At 44.4% G+C, this 14,071-nt stretch overlaps 1 protein-coding gene across 8 annotated transcripts; it reads left to right on the forward strand.

Moving 5' to 3' along the window:
• Positions 1 to 5,406: 5,406 nt before the first annotated feature.
• Positions 5,407 to 13,465, forward strand: SLITRK2 (SLIT and NTRK like family member 2). 8 transcript variants are annotated; one of them, XM_063634774.1, is made up of 3 exons: positions 5,407 to 5,653; positions 8,118 to 8,180; positions 8,388 to 13,465. In XM_063634774.1, exon 3 carries the CDS (start codon positions 10,034 to 10,036, stop codon positions 12,569 to 12,571), a length of 2,538 nt encoding a protein of 845 aa, XP_063490844.1. In that variant the 5' UTR covers positions 5,407 to 5,653; positions 8,118 to 8,180; positions 8,388 to 10,033; the 3' UTR covers positions 12,572 to 13,465. The 8 variants fall into 8 exon arrangements, with proteins under 8 accessions (XP_063490844.1, XP_063490845.1, XP_063490847.1 ...); XM_063634775.1 differs by lacking the exon at positions 8,118 to 8,180; XM_063634777.1 differs by lacking the exon at positions 8,118 to 8,180 and having other exon boundaries at positions 9,614 to 13,465.
• Positions 13,466 to 14,071: the final 606 nt, after the last annotated feature.

Raw genomic sequence — 14,071 nt, forward strand, 5'->3', positions numbered from 1 at the left:
TCCTTTCAAAATATTCATAAAGTGACACTGACCCCACTCCTGTACTTGTGTTGCTGTAGTGATGTCCACGATGGAGGAAAAATTCGATGATAATTATGCTTTCAATATTGGTATGGTTTCCTGAGATTACCGCAAAGTGATGCTTTCAAAACACTGCATATAATTCTTCCACCTCAGATACACTTCAGGCTATTTTTCTAAGAAAACTTCAGGTATATTTAGGTAATCTAAAACTCATAAAACTTGAGGCTCATTTTCTTTTCAATTTGCTTAGGAATATAGTGAGACCAAAGGCAGATGCAAAAGTTACTTAATATACGTCCTGGGGCCATTACATCTGACTAAGAGGTTACCTGACCTACCATAATCAGGTGAAGAGGGTTGTGTTCCAAATGTCATTGCACTGTCACTTAAGAAACTGCCTGGGAGATGAAAAATAGAAGGGGACAAAAATAATTGATATCACATCTGAGTAATAAGTCATCAGGATTCAAGGTAAAAAACATCCATTCTCCTCGCATTGATTTGCAATGATGGGTGAACGCTGCATCCAGTTATTACTTGGAAATGATTTTATTTACACTCTAGATCTTACTTGCCTCATTTCTAAAACTACAATTTCTAAACTCTGCTTCATTTTGTGCAAATCACAACTTCAGGTAGATCTGGGGTATGTCATCCTTGCCATTTTCTTCATATTAATAGACTAGTCCTCTTCACAAATGATGACATTTTTAAAAATCAGAACTACTTAACGCAAATCCTGAGCAGCTGCTTCTCTGACTGTAGCTCTTTAGAACTGGGCATCTTCCATGCAGACATTTTTGAATTTTCCAGCAGAGTCAGCATTAAACTCTCTACCACAGCACATACTTTACCATATATTTATACTAGCCAAACATAAATACGTAAATAAAATCAACAGAACTTATTACAGAGGCTCCACTGCATTATACCATTCCAATAAAGTGCAATGTCAACCCTAATAAATTTGGCTTCCTCCGAACACATTAGGTTGTAACTCCAAACCAAAATATAACTTCCAGCTGCAGCAAAATTAATAAGAAAGAAAGTGTCAGGATAGATGAAATACCTACTAATGCTGTCCTGAGCCTTATCTGTTAATTTGTGGCTTTTGCCATGTATATGTGCTCCCAAGTCTAGTAAGCTTAAATGTGGTTCTTACTGATAAATCACTGGACTCAGTCAAAAAAGAGGGAGATCCAGAGCCCTTAGAGAACAGGTGTCATTAATAAGTGGCACTTGGTGTAATTGATGGGGGCACCGTAAGTCTTTCTATAACTTTGTACGACATGCAGTTGTCTTTTCCTTCTATTTCTATACTTCCCCTCTTGATCTACAGCCTCTTTTCTCCTTTCTATCCCATTTTCCTTCCTTTCCTGCCCATTCCAGTGTGGCAGTGTTATTCAAACTGTAAGAGGCAATCTATAGTCACTCATGAGTTCAGTTCAGTGGGCCACAGCCATCCATTTTAAAAATCGACTACAATAGAATAATATTCATTATATATTATTATATTATATTTATATATAATATATAAAATAATATATAACATTATTATATTATATTTATATATAATATATAAAATAATATATAACATTATTATATTATATATTAGATTTATATAATATAATTACATGTATGTATATATAATATACATATGTACATTACACACACATACACAAAAGCCAGGGATGCTGCTAATCCTTCCACATTGCATAGGGCAGCCCCCACAACAAATAATCATTTGGCCAAATATATCAATAGTGTTGAGGTTGAGCCCTGATGTATACATATATGTAACTATTTGAAAACATCTGTAAAATAAAAGGTGGAATTTTTTGAAGTTCTTTTAAATGTTTGACATTACATGGCTCCAACTAGAATCATAAATATTTTTTCTAATGCTAATTCTATTATCCAACTTAAATTAAGACACTGGTTTATGACTAAAATCAATCATTTCACCAAGAATGTGAGTATGGGTAAGTTACTTAAATTTTCTGAGTCTCACTTTCCTCTTTTGTAAAGTCCGGCTAATCATACTGGCCTGTTGAGGATTGTCATGAGAAACGTAGAAAACAGATATAAAATGTTTTCTATAATTTATTGATTTTAAGAAGTGAGTTTAAACATTTTTCAGTTTAAGATTTGCACGTACATGTACCACCGTTCAATTTTCAAGAGTTCTGTATACATCCCATCCATACTGACTCCACATAGCACGTGCCAGTTTTACACATGGGGAACCGAAATTGGTGTAATGCTGTTTTCGTCCCATTGTGAGAAAGTAGCACGGGTGGAATTTGAACCCAGGTCATTGGGCTCCAAGGGCTTGGATATGTATTTGATTAAAAGAAAAACTGCTCTGGGTCTTGGCCCAGCACTATTTCAGTCAGGCCAAAATGCCTGCCAAATAATCCAAATAATTGAATTGAATTTTAAAATATCCACGTTTTCAATAACATCAGGAACAAAAGTCTACAATATCCTGTAAACTATAATTACCAATATTAAGGGCATGTCCTCTTTGTTGCGTTTCTTTATTTAGGAATTTGTTCTGTGGAACTCTTCTTTGAAACCTTTGGTTGAAAAGAAACAATGTTCACTGAAAATGCAGCACATCTGTCTTAGAATTACTGACTCTGCATGATGTTTCTATTTTGTCTTCTTTTATATGTTTTAAAGCTTTCTAGTTCTGGATAGGTGTGAAGAAGTTGAAAAAACAACATTCTCAGGTAAATTACGTGCTACACAGTAACAGGACATCCTTTACGTCACCCTGGAAACATACGCGCTTTTTGTCTCATTCATCCCATGTGAAATTTCTGGTTTTCTTCTAACCTTAGAATGAAATTATAAAAACCCAGGCAAGATTTAGTTTTATTTCTCTATTTTTCCACTAGTTTTCCAATCAGGATCTCTATGCTGTTTAGTAACATGAACTTCACAATAGAAAATAGCTCACAGTAAATCAAACCCCCACCACATGCAATTTACCTATATAACAAACTGGCGCATGTACACCGGAACCTAAAAGAAAAGTTTTTTAAAAAGAAAACAGCACATGGATATAAAGATACATTTACAGTGCTAGTATAAAAAAGAATAACGTGATTTATATTAATGAACAGAAGTACATTAATATGGTGTCTTTAGTATTCAATTCTATTTGGAAATTTTCCTCTAACACAGAAGCTTTTAGAAAATTCAGCATAAAGCAGCTTTCAAATAAATTGGCATATTTAAATTTTTCACAGGCTTCAAACTCTCCTCCATTGTAACTGTCTATGCAAAACCCTCTCAGAAAGTTTTATATTGCTCATCAATTTTTGTGTCTGTGCATTCAAAGCACAGCTATCCACCTACTTGAAAATTTTATGCTGACAAAAAGAAAAGTCTGCTCTTTTTAATTGTGTCTTACTATCAGTGTGGTCCCATGTGGAAAGGCAGGCTGCTAAATGCTTTTCAAAGGCTGGTGAACAGGTTAGACTTGCTTACAAGGCTAATTAAAATTGATGCATGCCATCTATTACACGTTACTACTGGATCTAAATAAAGTATCACTTTTCGTCATTAATGCCATGTTCCTCCTCTACTCTGTATAGAAGTTATTGCTTGTTTTGTATGTTCCCTTTGGCTACAGACACATCACCCCTCTTAGTAAACTGTCTCAGTTTTTCAGCATGACTCTCTCATTATTTCTGTATTGGAATGGCCTCTTAGCTCTGTGTTTTGCAGTTGTTTATAACATCTGCTAAAAACGACATGAAAAGATGACACAGTCAGAAATACGGTAAAAACAGAAGTAACAGTATTAACTGACCTCACTTAGTTAATAATATGATGTGCTCAGTCCACTGCTTTTAGTCTGTAGCAAACAGCACATTGGCTGTTTATGCTAATACAGATATTGTAAAAAGAAGAGCAATGCTTCTGAATATATAACTGTACATACACTGCCCACGTGCTTATGTGAGAACTATGTTATTCTGAAGTTGCTTATCTGAATGGTAGGAACATTTCAAAAAGGCTTTCTCAAGAATGAAGTAAAAGGAACAGTAATGACCCTTACAACTCCAAAGATATAATTCTTTTGACTATTATTAAGGCAAACTCTGTACATCTTCATAATATAAGATTACCAGTAGTTTTCTTTTTAAAAAGCCCAGCATAATCTCCTTAGAAAACCATTATGAAAGAAAGCCAAGAAGAGAGGACAGGAGAAGCACAAAAGATTCCCACGGGAAGGACAAGAATAAGGTGGTTGTCAGTGCTGTGAGAAGGAGTTTAAAGGTATGGGAAATATGAAAACAGACAAATTCCAATGCAGATCCACTAGCTGGAGAGGTAATTTTGGGTCTAATTTTGCACCTCTCTCCTCGCCTCCCCGTCTGCTCTCCACCACCACGCTTTTAGATATTCAGAAGGATTTGGGGTTTTGCAGACTCTAGTGGGCATGAAAAGGATAGGGGGTGGCAACGACTTGAATTAATGACGTTCTCCTACAGGATGGAGGGGAAAATGTCTTAGTGTCATCACATGAACTCCCTACTCCTGGCATAAATTTATCAAACTGCAACTTTATCTCGAATACTCTGGAAGAGTAGAGGAGAGGCCCTAGAGAAAGCAAGTCTTGAGGGGAAACGCGATGCTCTTGGCAAAAAGCGCACCTCCCTCTTGAACTACATCGACTCTTTTCACAGAGCGCCTTCCTTTAATAGAATCACAACCACCTGGACTACTAATAAGAGGAAGAAGAAAGGAGAAAAGGGAGGGGAGGATGGCAAAAATAACGTTCTAGAAGATCTAGGCAACGTCGTCGTGAAGAATAAAGGGAATCAAAATGGGCACTGGAACGCTGCTAAGGGCTTGCTTTTGTTAACACACTTGCACAACTCAAGTTCAGCTCTATATCATGTTGAAAGTCCTTGTTTACGATCCTCGTAGGAGGTTCTTAAATATCTGCCTGCGAACTCCCAAAGATTGGGCGCTTACTAGTTAGGGGAGGCAGCTGTCCCGGAGGGTGTCCAGCTCGGACGGCTGACTGCTCTTTCACTTGTCGTTAACTTCCACCCAGTGGTCTTAGTCTCCCCTTGGACATGGTGCCGACCGTGTGCCATTCTTGTTTCACTTGACCCAGCCCGAGCTGCAGCCCAGGGTGGACGCCGCAAGGGCGGGGCAGAGTTCCAGGCAAGAGGGACCGAGAGGCGTGAGCAGTGCTCCGCAGCGCTTGTCGGAGAAATGGAGCAGCGGCTCCTTTGTGGGCTCTTACATCCCCGTCCTGGGTGCACAGCCCGGATATTTGATCTGTGGGGTGATTGATAAGTGAGGGAGAGGGGACGCGATCCCTCCCTCCCCCCTCCCTCCTCCCTCCCTTCCTTCCCCTCTCCTCCCTCCCGCTTTACTTCCCTCCTCCCTCTCGCCTCCCTCCCTCCTTCCTGCAAGAAGCGTTGCCCGTTGGCTAGCTGCTCGGTGGGGATCTGCCTGCCCTGGGGGCGCCGCCCGCGCTCCCCGCGGTGCTCTGGCTCCTGGGCTGCGCCAGTCCGAAGCGGTGCCGGCTCCTTGGCCTCCCCGAGTCGCAGATGCTGCGGGCGCCTCCGGGAAAAGATCTGGGCAGCGCGCTCGCTCGGTAAGTTCTGAGCACTCAGGGACGCGGTGGCGACGCGGCCAGTGAGCCGGCTTTCCTCAGTCCGTTGCCTTTCCCGGCCACGGCCACCTCTCCTTGCGAGGGGCACCAGCGTGGGGAGGCTGGGCGCCATCCGCGGAGGGCAGCTTGCTGGCGGCCACCCTCTACCCTCAATCCCCACTAGAGATTCCTCACCCCGGGACCGTCCGCGCGGGCGTGGTCGGGCTCCGCGCGTCGCGCAGCGGGGTGGCACAGGCGGCCAGGGAGAGCCCACGCACCCAGCGCGAGCTAGAAGCCTCCGGTCGGCCTGCAGTGCCCAAGCCTCAAGGCGAGGGCAGCCCGAGTGGCCGTCGCGTCTGTGGGGCCGCATGCCGGGCACCGCACCAGGCGTCTAGCAGGTAGGGGCAGGGAAGGTAGGGCTGCGCTGGCGGCCGGTGCCCAGTTACCGGCGATCGGGGACGCTCGGAGACAGCTGGTCTCCCTGAAGCGCCCTTCGGAAATGGGATTCGACCCGGCTTGCGGGCGGCGGGTGTTTAGAAGAAGAGGCTGCGGGCAAGCAGTGCCCCCTCTCTGGCCTCCCGGACTCCTCTTAGCTCCCTCGTGGCCTGATGGGCGGCCGGGACAGAGGTGGGCTGTAAGCCCGCTGACACCCACCGTGTCCTGTGGAAGGCTTGGAGACCTGAGCCAGGCTCTACTCGGTTAGATGGGAGTGAGACAGGCGACGGAGTTCTTCTTTAAGCCTCCTTTGCCTCAGCAAGGAGAGGGAGCGTTTTCCTTATTTTAGTGACCGCCTTTGCCTCCCTTGGGGTCCCAGTTCACCCTGAACCTTTCTACAGCCTTAAAAGCCCGTTCTCCCTCGCGGGGTGCTGCGGCAGTTCTTCAGAAGACACGGGGCCAAATGAAACTTACTTAAAGTGGTTTTCGCGTTTCAGGCTGATTTGTTCCTAGTAACTACGTTTTGGAAAGCAGCTGTGGACTCTCAGGGATAGGCAGGAACGAAGACCCCCTCAGGGTCCGAGTGTCGCTTCCCACAGTTAGATTACCCGTGAATTTCCTTGCTTCTGTAGGTCTCAAGAATCTCATGAGCCCCCAACCACCTCCACCTTTCTCTCTGAATCTCTTTCCTCTCTCTGAAATTTTTAGCAAAAATAATCTGTCCTCAAGGAATATTGAAAGCATCATCAATGTCTTGAAGGAAATTACTGTATCTGAGAACTGAAACTAGTATTTGATGTTTCGCTTTCAAATACATTTTTTTTTGAATAAAAAGGATACCTTTAGGTAAAACACTACCACCACTATTTAAGTTAAAGTAGATTTTTAATTCATATTAAGCAGTAGTGTGCTTTTTGGAAAGATGATGGACTGGGAATCATAATCCCTGGGTTTGGTTTCTAATTGTAGTTTCTTGAGTAAGTCAGCACTTTCCCTGGTTGAGAAATGACCTCATCTGTAAAATGAACCTGACTTCTAAGGTCCTGTTCGGCTCTCACGTCTTTACTTCAGTTAAATATTGACATAATACATGTTTGTTGAATGAATGACTGAATGAATAAATCTTATTGCTCTAGGAACTATGTGCTTTTAACCTTTCGAAATACATAGAAACAAATGCCTCCTTTGCTAGGAAAGGGAGCTTAATTGTGCTCCCACTGCATCAGGCTGCTTCCATCTAATGATGCAATTGCAATACAGAGTGGGAGGCCATCCGCAGGGCTGTCCCTCTGCCTCAGAACTCATCTCAAGTTTGCCCTTCTCTATGGAGAAGGAAAATTTGAGTCTCCAGAAGGAAAGTATTTTGCTAAACGCCAAGCAAGCATTAGAGGGTAGGGGGCTCCTGATGCCTGGTCCAAGGCTCTTAGAAGAAGAAGAAGGAGAAAGGGAGAAAGCTCAAGAAAATAATGCACAGATCACCAGCTACAGGTTGCCGTAGTGCCTAAGTTTATCAACTACCCCCGCCCTTCCTGAAGAGAAAGGAGCTTGCATAAAGGGAACAACCCTAGGACCTAGGACCTAGGCTTAACAAGGAAGGAGAAGGGGAGAAGCAGGGGTCGTTCTGTTCTCAAGTGGTTGGTTATATCTGTGTGTTTATCTGTTCTACATTTGGCCAGGCAGTGGGACTCCGGGAAGGCAAGCTGAAGTGTTTTGTGGGACAGGCACATCATGTGGTCAATTCCTTTTCCCTGGTTATTTGATTCCCTCCTTTTCCTGACCCATCTCCCCCTTCCCACCAGAGGCAACCAAGGCCTTCCCAGGCAACAGCAGACATTATTTACCCCTTGCAAATTGATGCCACAATGGAAGACTCTTGGGTCCAAGGAGCTGTAAGATAATTAAGGAGAAAACAGATAATGAAGGCAAAAATCCAACACTTGGCCATTAGCAATGCTCTGGAAAGGCTATTTAAACCCGCATTGGATATCAGAGCTGGGAGGGCCCATACAGTCTACCTACGTGCCTTTTGCAGATGGAGACAGGAAGATCCAGAAGCTAGTGGCACATCTAGCAACAGAGCCAGATCAGAACCCAGGTAAGCTCGGTCTTAGGCCAGGATTCCTTTTACATCTCCTCTCTTTCTCAGGAGCCAGTCTTCCTGCACCAGCTTCCTCTTTTCTCCTAGCTCCCCTGCCCCTGCAGCCTGGAGGGCTCAACCACCCTTCCTTTGGCTCCCACTCCCAGCTGAGGCTCAGCCTGGCAGTGCTTTTTCTGACACCCACTTCTTTTCTCCTTCCTCCAGGCAAGAAGTGCACGTTTAAACCTCATTATCTGGCTAAGTATAAACCTCAGGGAGAAAAGCGTTTTGTTTTTGTTTTTCTCAGTTTATAAGCTAACACTGAGCTGACTTTCAGAGTCCAGACAAATATCTGTCTGGTGGGTCACCACCCAGAAAGGAATTCTCTTAGCACTGAATCAGGGCTCTGTATGTAAAGTATAAATCCCCTAAGAGAACTCCTCACCCTCCTACACAGACACATTGGTGCATGCACACACACCCCACTCTCTGCACAGAGAGCATCTGAGCTAGGAGCTGGCAAGTGGGGCACCAGTCCTGTAGCAAAGAGGCACACCACATACACACACACACTCTCTCTCTCTCTCACACACACTTCTCCCTTGCTTGGGAATCTGGGAGAAGAACCCCCCAGCCCCACCCCTGCCCTCCATAGGCATTGTGTAGATGAGAGAAAGAGGGAGGAGTGAAAGAGAACACATAGAGGGGCCCAAGGAGGTGCCAGCCCATTAGCAGGGCTCCTCCTTGAGAAACCCCTCTGCAGGAGCTTCTCCTGCCGCCAGCCAGGTTGGAGGTGGAGTAGTTCAGAATCAACTGATGCAGCCGGGAATTGAGCTTTGCAAAGCCACTTGCAAGGAAGGGAAGCATCTGCCCAACCCTCCCCCACCGCGCGCCCTGGATCCTCTGCCTGCCCCCTCCCCCGTGACGTCACCCTAGTCCTGTCCCGGGGAGCCTGCAAAGCCTCTCAGATTCAAACTGCTAGACGCACTGCTGCCACCGCCACCGAATTGGAAACGCGCGCCCAGGCTCCATCGTCGCCTTCGCCCGCCGACCGGGCCAGCCGGCTCTCCGACCTCCCTACAGAATCGCACCCCAGTCCCTCCCTGGCAGCTCGGCTTCCCTCCGCTCCAACTCTTCTCTTCCGCTCCTGCCTCCTGTCGGATTTTTAATTTCTGCGCACCTCCAGTCAAATTAAATCAACCAACAAAAAGCAGGGCATCCCCCCTGGAAGCAGCGTCTTATTTTACCTTGTTCTCCCACTTCCTGAGGATGCTAAACTCCTGGTGGACTGCAGAGGAGAGGGGTTCAGTCTTCTCCTGATGTGTGAGTAACCCCCACCTCGCGCTGTCTTTGCCATCTCTCTCTCTCCTCTATACCTGCCGCCAGCCCCCTGATTCCTGATTTTCCCACCCCCTTTTTGCGCTTTTTTTTTTTTTTTTTTTTTCCTAAAGCGATTGCGATTTCTGCTGGGAGCTCAAGACGAGCGAGCTGCCCGAGATCTCTTCGAGACACCCCAGGGGAGGAGGAGATGGGCAGGATTTAGTAGGACAACTCGGTTACTAATGACTTGGCGGCTGGCTGCGACCCCCCGGGAAATCAGGTGCAAGCAAGTGTGTTCCCGGGGCGCGTGTGTGGGTGGCCTCGGGGTGGGGGAATAGGGAGCGGAGAAAAGAAACCGCTTTGAAAAAGGCAATGATTTCATTCTGCCGTGTTGCTAACCCCCTCATTCTCCCTCGCTCCCACTCCGCCTCCTTGCTTTACCATTTTTAATCGGGCTTCCTTGTTTCTTTCCTCCCTGCACCCGCTTCTTCCCCTGCCCCCACCTAAGGTTTGCCTGTAGGTACCTGAGTTGACACCGAAGGTGCCTAAAGATGCTGAGCGGCGTTTGGTTCCTCAGTGTGTTAACCGTGGCCGGAATCTTACAGACGGAGAGTCGCAAAACTGCCAAAGACATTTGCAAGATCCGCTGTCTGTGCGAAGAAAAGGAAAACGTACTGAATATTAACTGTGAGAACAAAGGATTTACAACAGTTAGCCTGCTCCAGCCCCCCCAGTATCGAATCTATCAGCTTTTTCTCAATGGAAACCTCTTGACAAGACTGTATCCAAACGAATTTGTCAATTACTCCAACGCAGTGACTCTTCACCTAGGTAACAACGGGTTACAGGAGATCCGAACGGGGGCATTCAGTGGCCTGAAAACTCTCAAAAGACTGCACCTCAACAACAACAAGCTTGAGATATTGAGGGAGGACACCTTCCTGGGCCTGGAGAGCCTGGAGTATCTCCAGGCCGACTACAATTACATCAGTGCCATCGAGGCTGGGGCATTCAGCAAACTTAACAAGCTCAAAGTGCTCATCCTGAATGACAACCTTCTGCTTTCACTGCCCAGCAATGTGTTCCGCTTTGTCCTGCTGACCCACTTAGACCTCAGGGGGAATAGGCTAAAAGTAATGCCTTTTGCTGGCGTCCTTGAACATATTGGAGGGATCATGGAGATTCAGCTGGAGGAAAACCCATGGAATTGCACTTGTGACTTACTTCCTCTCAAGGCTTGGCTGGACACCATAACTGTTTTTGTGGGAGAGATCGTCTGTGAGACTCCCTTTAGGCTGCACGGGAAAGACGTGACCCAGCTGACCAGGCAAGACCTCTGTCCCAGAAAAAGTGCCAGTGATTCCAGTCAGAGGGGCAGCCATGCTGACTCCCACGTCCAAAGGCTGTCACCTACAATGAATCCTGCTCTCAACCCAACCAGGGCTCCGAAAGCCAGCCGGCCGCCCAAAATGAGAAATCGTCCAACTCCCCGCGTGACTGTGTCAAAGGACAGGCAAAGTTTTGGACCCATCATGGTGTACCAGACCAAGTCTCCTGTGCCTCTCACCTGTCCCAGCAGCTGTGTCTGCACCTCTCAGAGCTCAGACAATGGTCTGAATGTAAACTGCCAAGAAAGGAAGTTCACTAATATCTCTGACCTGCAGCCCAAACCGACCAGTCCAAAGAAACTCTACCTAACAGGGAACTATCTTCAAACTGTATATAAGAATGACCTCTTAGAATACAGTTCTTTGGACTTACTGCACTTAGGAAACAACAGGATTGCAGTCATTCAGGAAGGTGCCTTTACAAACCTGACCAGTTTACGCAGACTTTATCTGAATGGCAATTACCTTGAAGTGCTGTACCCTTCTATGTTTGACGGACTGCAGAGCTTGCAATATCTCTATTTAGAGTATAATGTCATTAAGGAAATTAAGCCTCTGACCTTTGATGCTTTGATTAACCTACAGCTACTGTTTCTGAACAACAACCTTCTTCGGTCCTTACCTGATAATATATTTGGGGGGACGGCCCTAACCAGGCTGAATCTGAGAAACAACCATTTTTCTCACCTGCCCGTGAAAGGGGTTCTGGATCAGCTCCCGGCTTTCATCCAGATAGATCTGCAAGAGAACCCCTGGGACTGTACCTGTGACATCATGGGGCTGAAAGACTGGACAGAACATGCCAATTCCCCTGTCATCATTAATGAGGTGACTTGCGAATCTCCTGCTAAGCATGCAGGGGAGATACTAAAATTTCTGGGGAGGGAGGCTATCTGTCCAGACAGCCCAAACTTGTCAGACGGAACCATCTTGTCAATGAATCACAATACAGACACACCTCGGTCGCTTAGTGTGTCTCCTAGTTCCTATCCTGAACTACACACTGAAGTTCCACTGTCTGTCTTAATTCTGGGATTGCTTGTTGTTTTCATCTTATCTGTCTGTTTTGGGGCCGGTTTATTCGTCTTTGTCTTGAAACGCCGAAAGGGAGTGCCGAGCGTTCCCAGGAATACCAACAACTTAGACGTAAGCTCCTTTCAATTACAGTATGGCTCTTACAACACTGAGACTCACGATAAAACAGACGGCCATGTCTACAACTACATCCCCCCGCCTGTGGGTCAGATGTGCCAAAACCCCATCTACATGCAGAAGGAAGGAGACCCAGTAGCCTACTACCGAAACCTGCAAGAGTTCAGCTATAGCAACCTGGAGGAGAAAAAAGAAGAGCCAGCCACACCTGCTTACACAATAAGTGCCACTGAGCTGCTAGAAAAGCAGGCCACACCAAGAGAGCCTGAGCTGCTGTATCAAAATATCGCTGAGCGAGTCAAGGAACTTCCCAGCGCAGGCCTAGTCCACTATAACTTTTGTACCTTACCTAAAAGGCAGTTTGCCCCTTCCTATGAATCTCGACGCCAAAACCAAGACAGAATCAATAAAACCGTTTTATATGGGACTCCCAGGAAATGCTTTGTGGGGCAGTCAAAACCCAACCACCCTTTACTGCAAGCTAAGCCGCAGTCAGAACCGGACTACCTCGAAGTTCTGGAAAAACAAACTGCAATCAGTCAGCTGTGAAGGGAAATCATTTACAACCCTAAGGCATCAGAGGATGCTGCTTCGAACTGTTGGAAACAAGGACATTAGCTTTTGTGTTTGTTTTTGTTCTCCCTTTCCCAGTGTTAATGGGGGACTTTGAAAATGTTTGGGAGATAGGATGAAGTCATGATTTTGCTTTTGCAAGTTTTCCTTTAATTTTCCTTTAAATTATTTCTCTCTCGCTCTCCTCCCCTCCTTTTTTTTTTTTTTTTTTTTTTTTTTCTTTTTCCCTTCTCTTCTTAGGAACCATCAGTGGACATGAATGTTTCTACAATGCATTTCTTCGTATATTTTGTTTATGGTTTTGTTTCTTTTTTCTTCTTTGTTTTTCAGTGTGGGAGTGGGAAGAGGAGATTATAGTGACTGAAGAAAGAATAGGCAAACTTTTCAAATGAAAATGGATATTTAGTGTATTTTGTAGAAGATCTCCAAAGATCTTTTGTGACTACAACTTCTTTTGTAAATAATGATATATGGTATTTCCATCGTCAGTTACCGAGTATAGCCACTGGGTATCACTACTTTGTGTTAAAGTGCCTTCGCACTTTAAGTACATTACTTAAATGTTGCTTTTAGCTTTGATAAATTGAAAATATTTTAATGTGTTGTATTTTTGAAATTGAAAACACTGTAAAATAGATTGATGTGTCAGCTGTATTAAGTCAACGTACAGTTTGCTTGAGTTATAGAAACCAGCCTGTCATCAAATGATTCTAGTTCTAGGACTTTGTAGGCTTAACTATAAAATATTTCCTTTCCTCTGGGTTTAAGTGATTTTATTTAAGCCAACTAAGGGGATTTAACAGTGGACTAGAGGTAATAAGCCACCTCAGTCAGGATTAATAATTCATTAATAAAATATATTTAACCCAATATCAGAGTGAATTGAGCAATTAATGCCCTTCCGTAAATCATTATTTTACACTAACATGGTGAGTGTTTTAGATTATTTTCCTAATTAAAAGAACATGACACAGCTAGTAATATATTTTTCTGCATTGAATTAGATATTTTTATATATTTAAATTAAAAAGTCTGTATTTCTAACTTTTTAATTGAAATTAATATTTTTTCTGCCTATTGAAACATTTTCTATAAACACACACCAGTAGAGGCCGCCACACACCTCATTTAACAAAGACATATGAGCCATTAAAGACCTTGAAGGAAGACTTCACGGGTGAGATTAAAACTTCCCAAGTAAGTTCTCTGCAAAATTCAAGGTAGCAGAGATAAAAATATATACATTACTCTGTATTTATTTTAGATCACGGGTTAGACTCATAATCCTTCTCAAGTTTAACACTTTCTGACAAAACAGCATTTTCCTCTTGAGTTTAATTGAAGCATTAATGGGGTGCTATCAAATCAAGTACTATTTGCGTCTCCAAATCGATTAATAGTTACCTAAACCAAGACATTAAGCGTCTTTTTCCTTCTGCCTTCTTTAGGCTTGTGTTACTTGAGGTTTTCCTTGTC

The sequence above is a fragment of the Symphalangus syndactylus genome, chromosome X, assembly GCF_028878055.3.
Source record: "Symphalangus syndactylus isolate Jambi chromosome X, NHGRI_mSymSyn1-v2.1_pri, whole genome shotgun sequence".
In the NCBI taxonomy this organism is placed as follows: Eukaryota; Metazoa; Chordata; class Mammalia; order Primates; family Hylobatidae; genus Symphalangus; species Symphalangus syndactylus.

Excerpts from the sequence above, each read along its gene's own strand:
- SLITRK2 (XM_063634774.1), top strand. The coding sequence starts at position 10,034 with ATGCTGAGCGGCGTTTGGTTCCTCAGTGTGTTAACCGTGGCCGGAATC.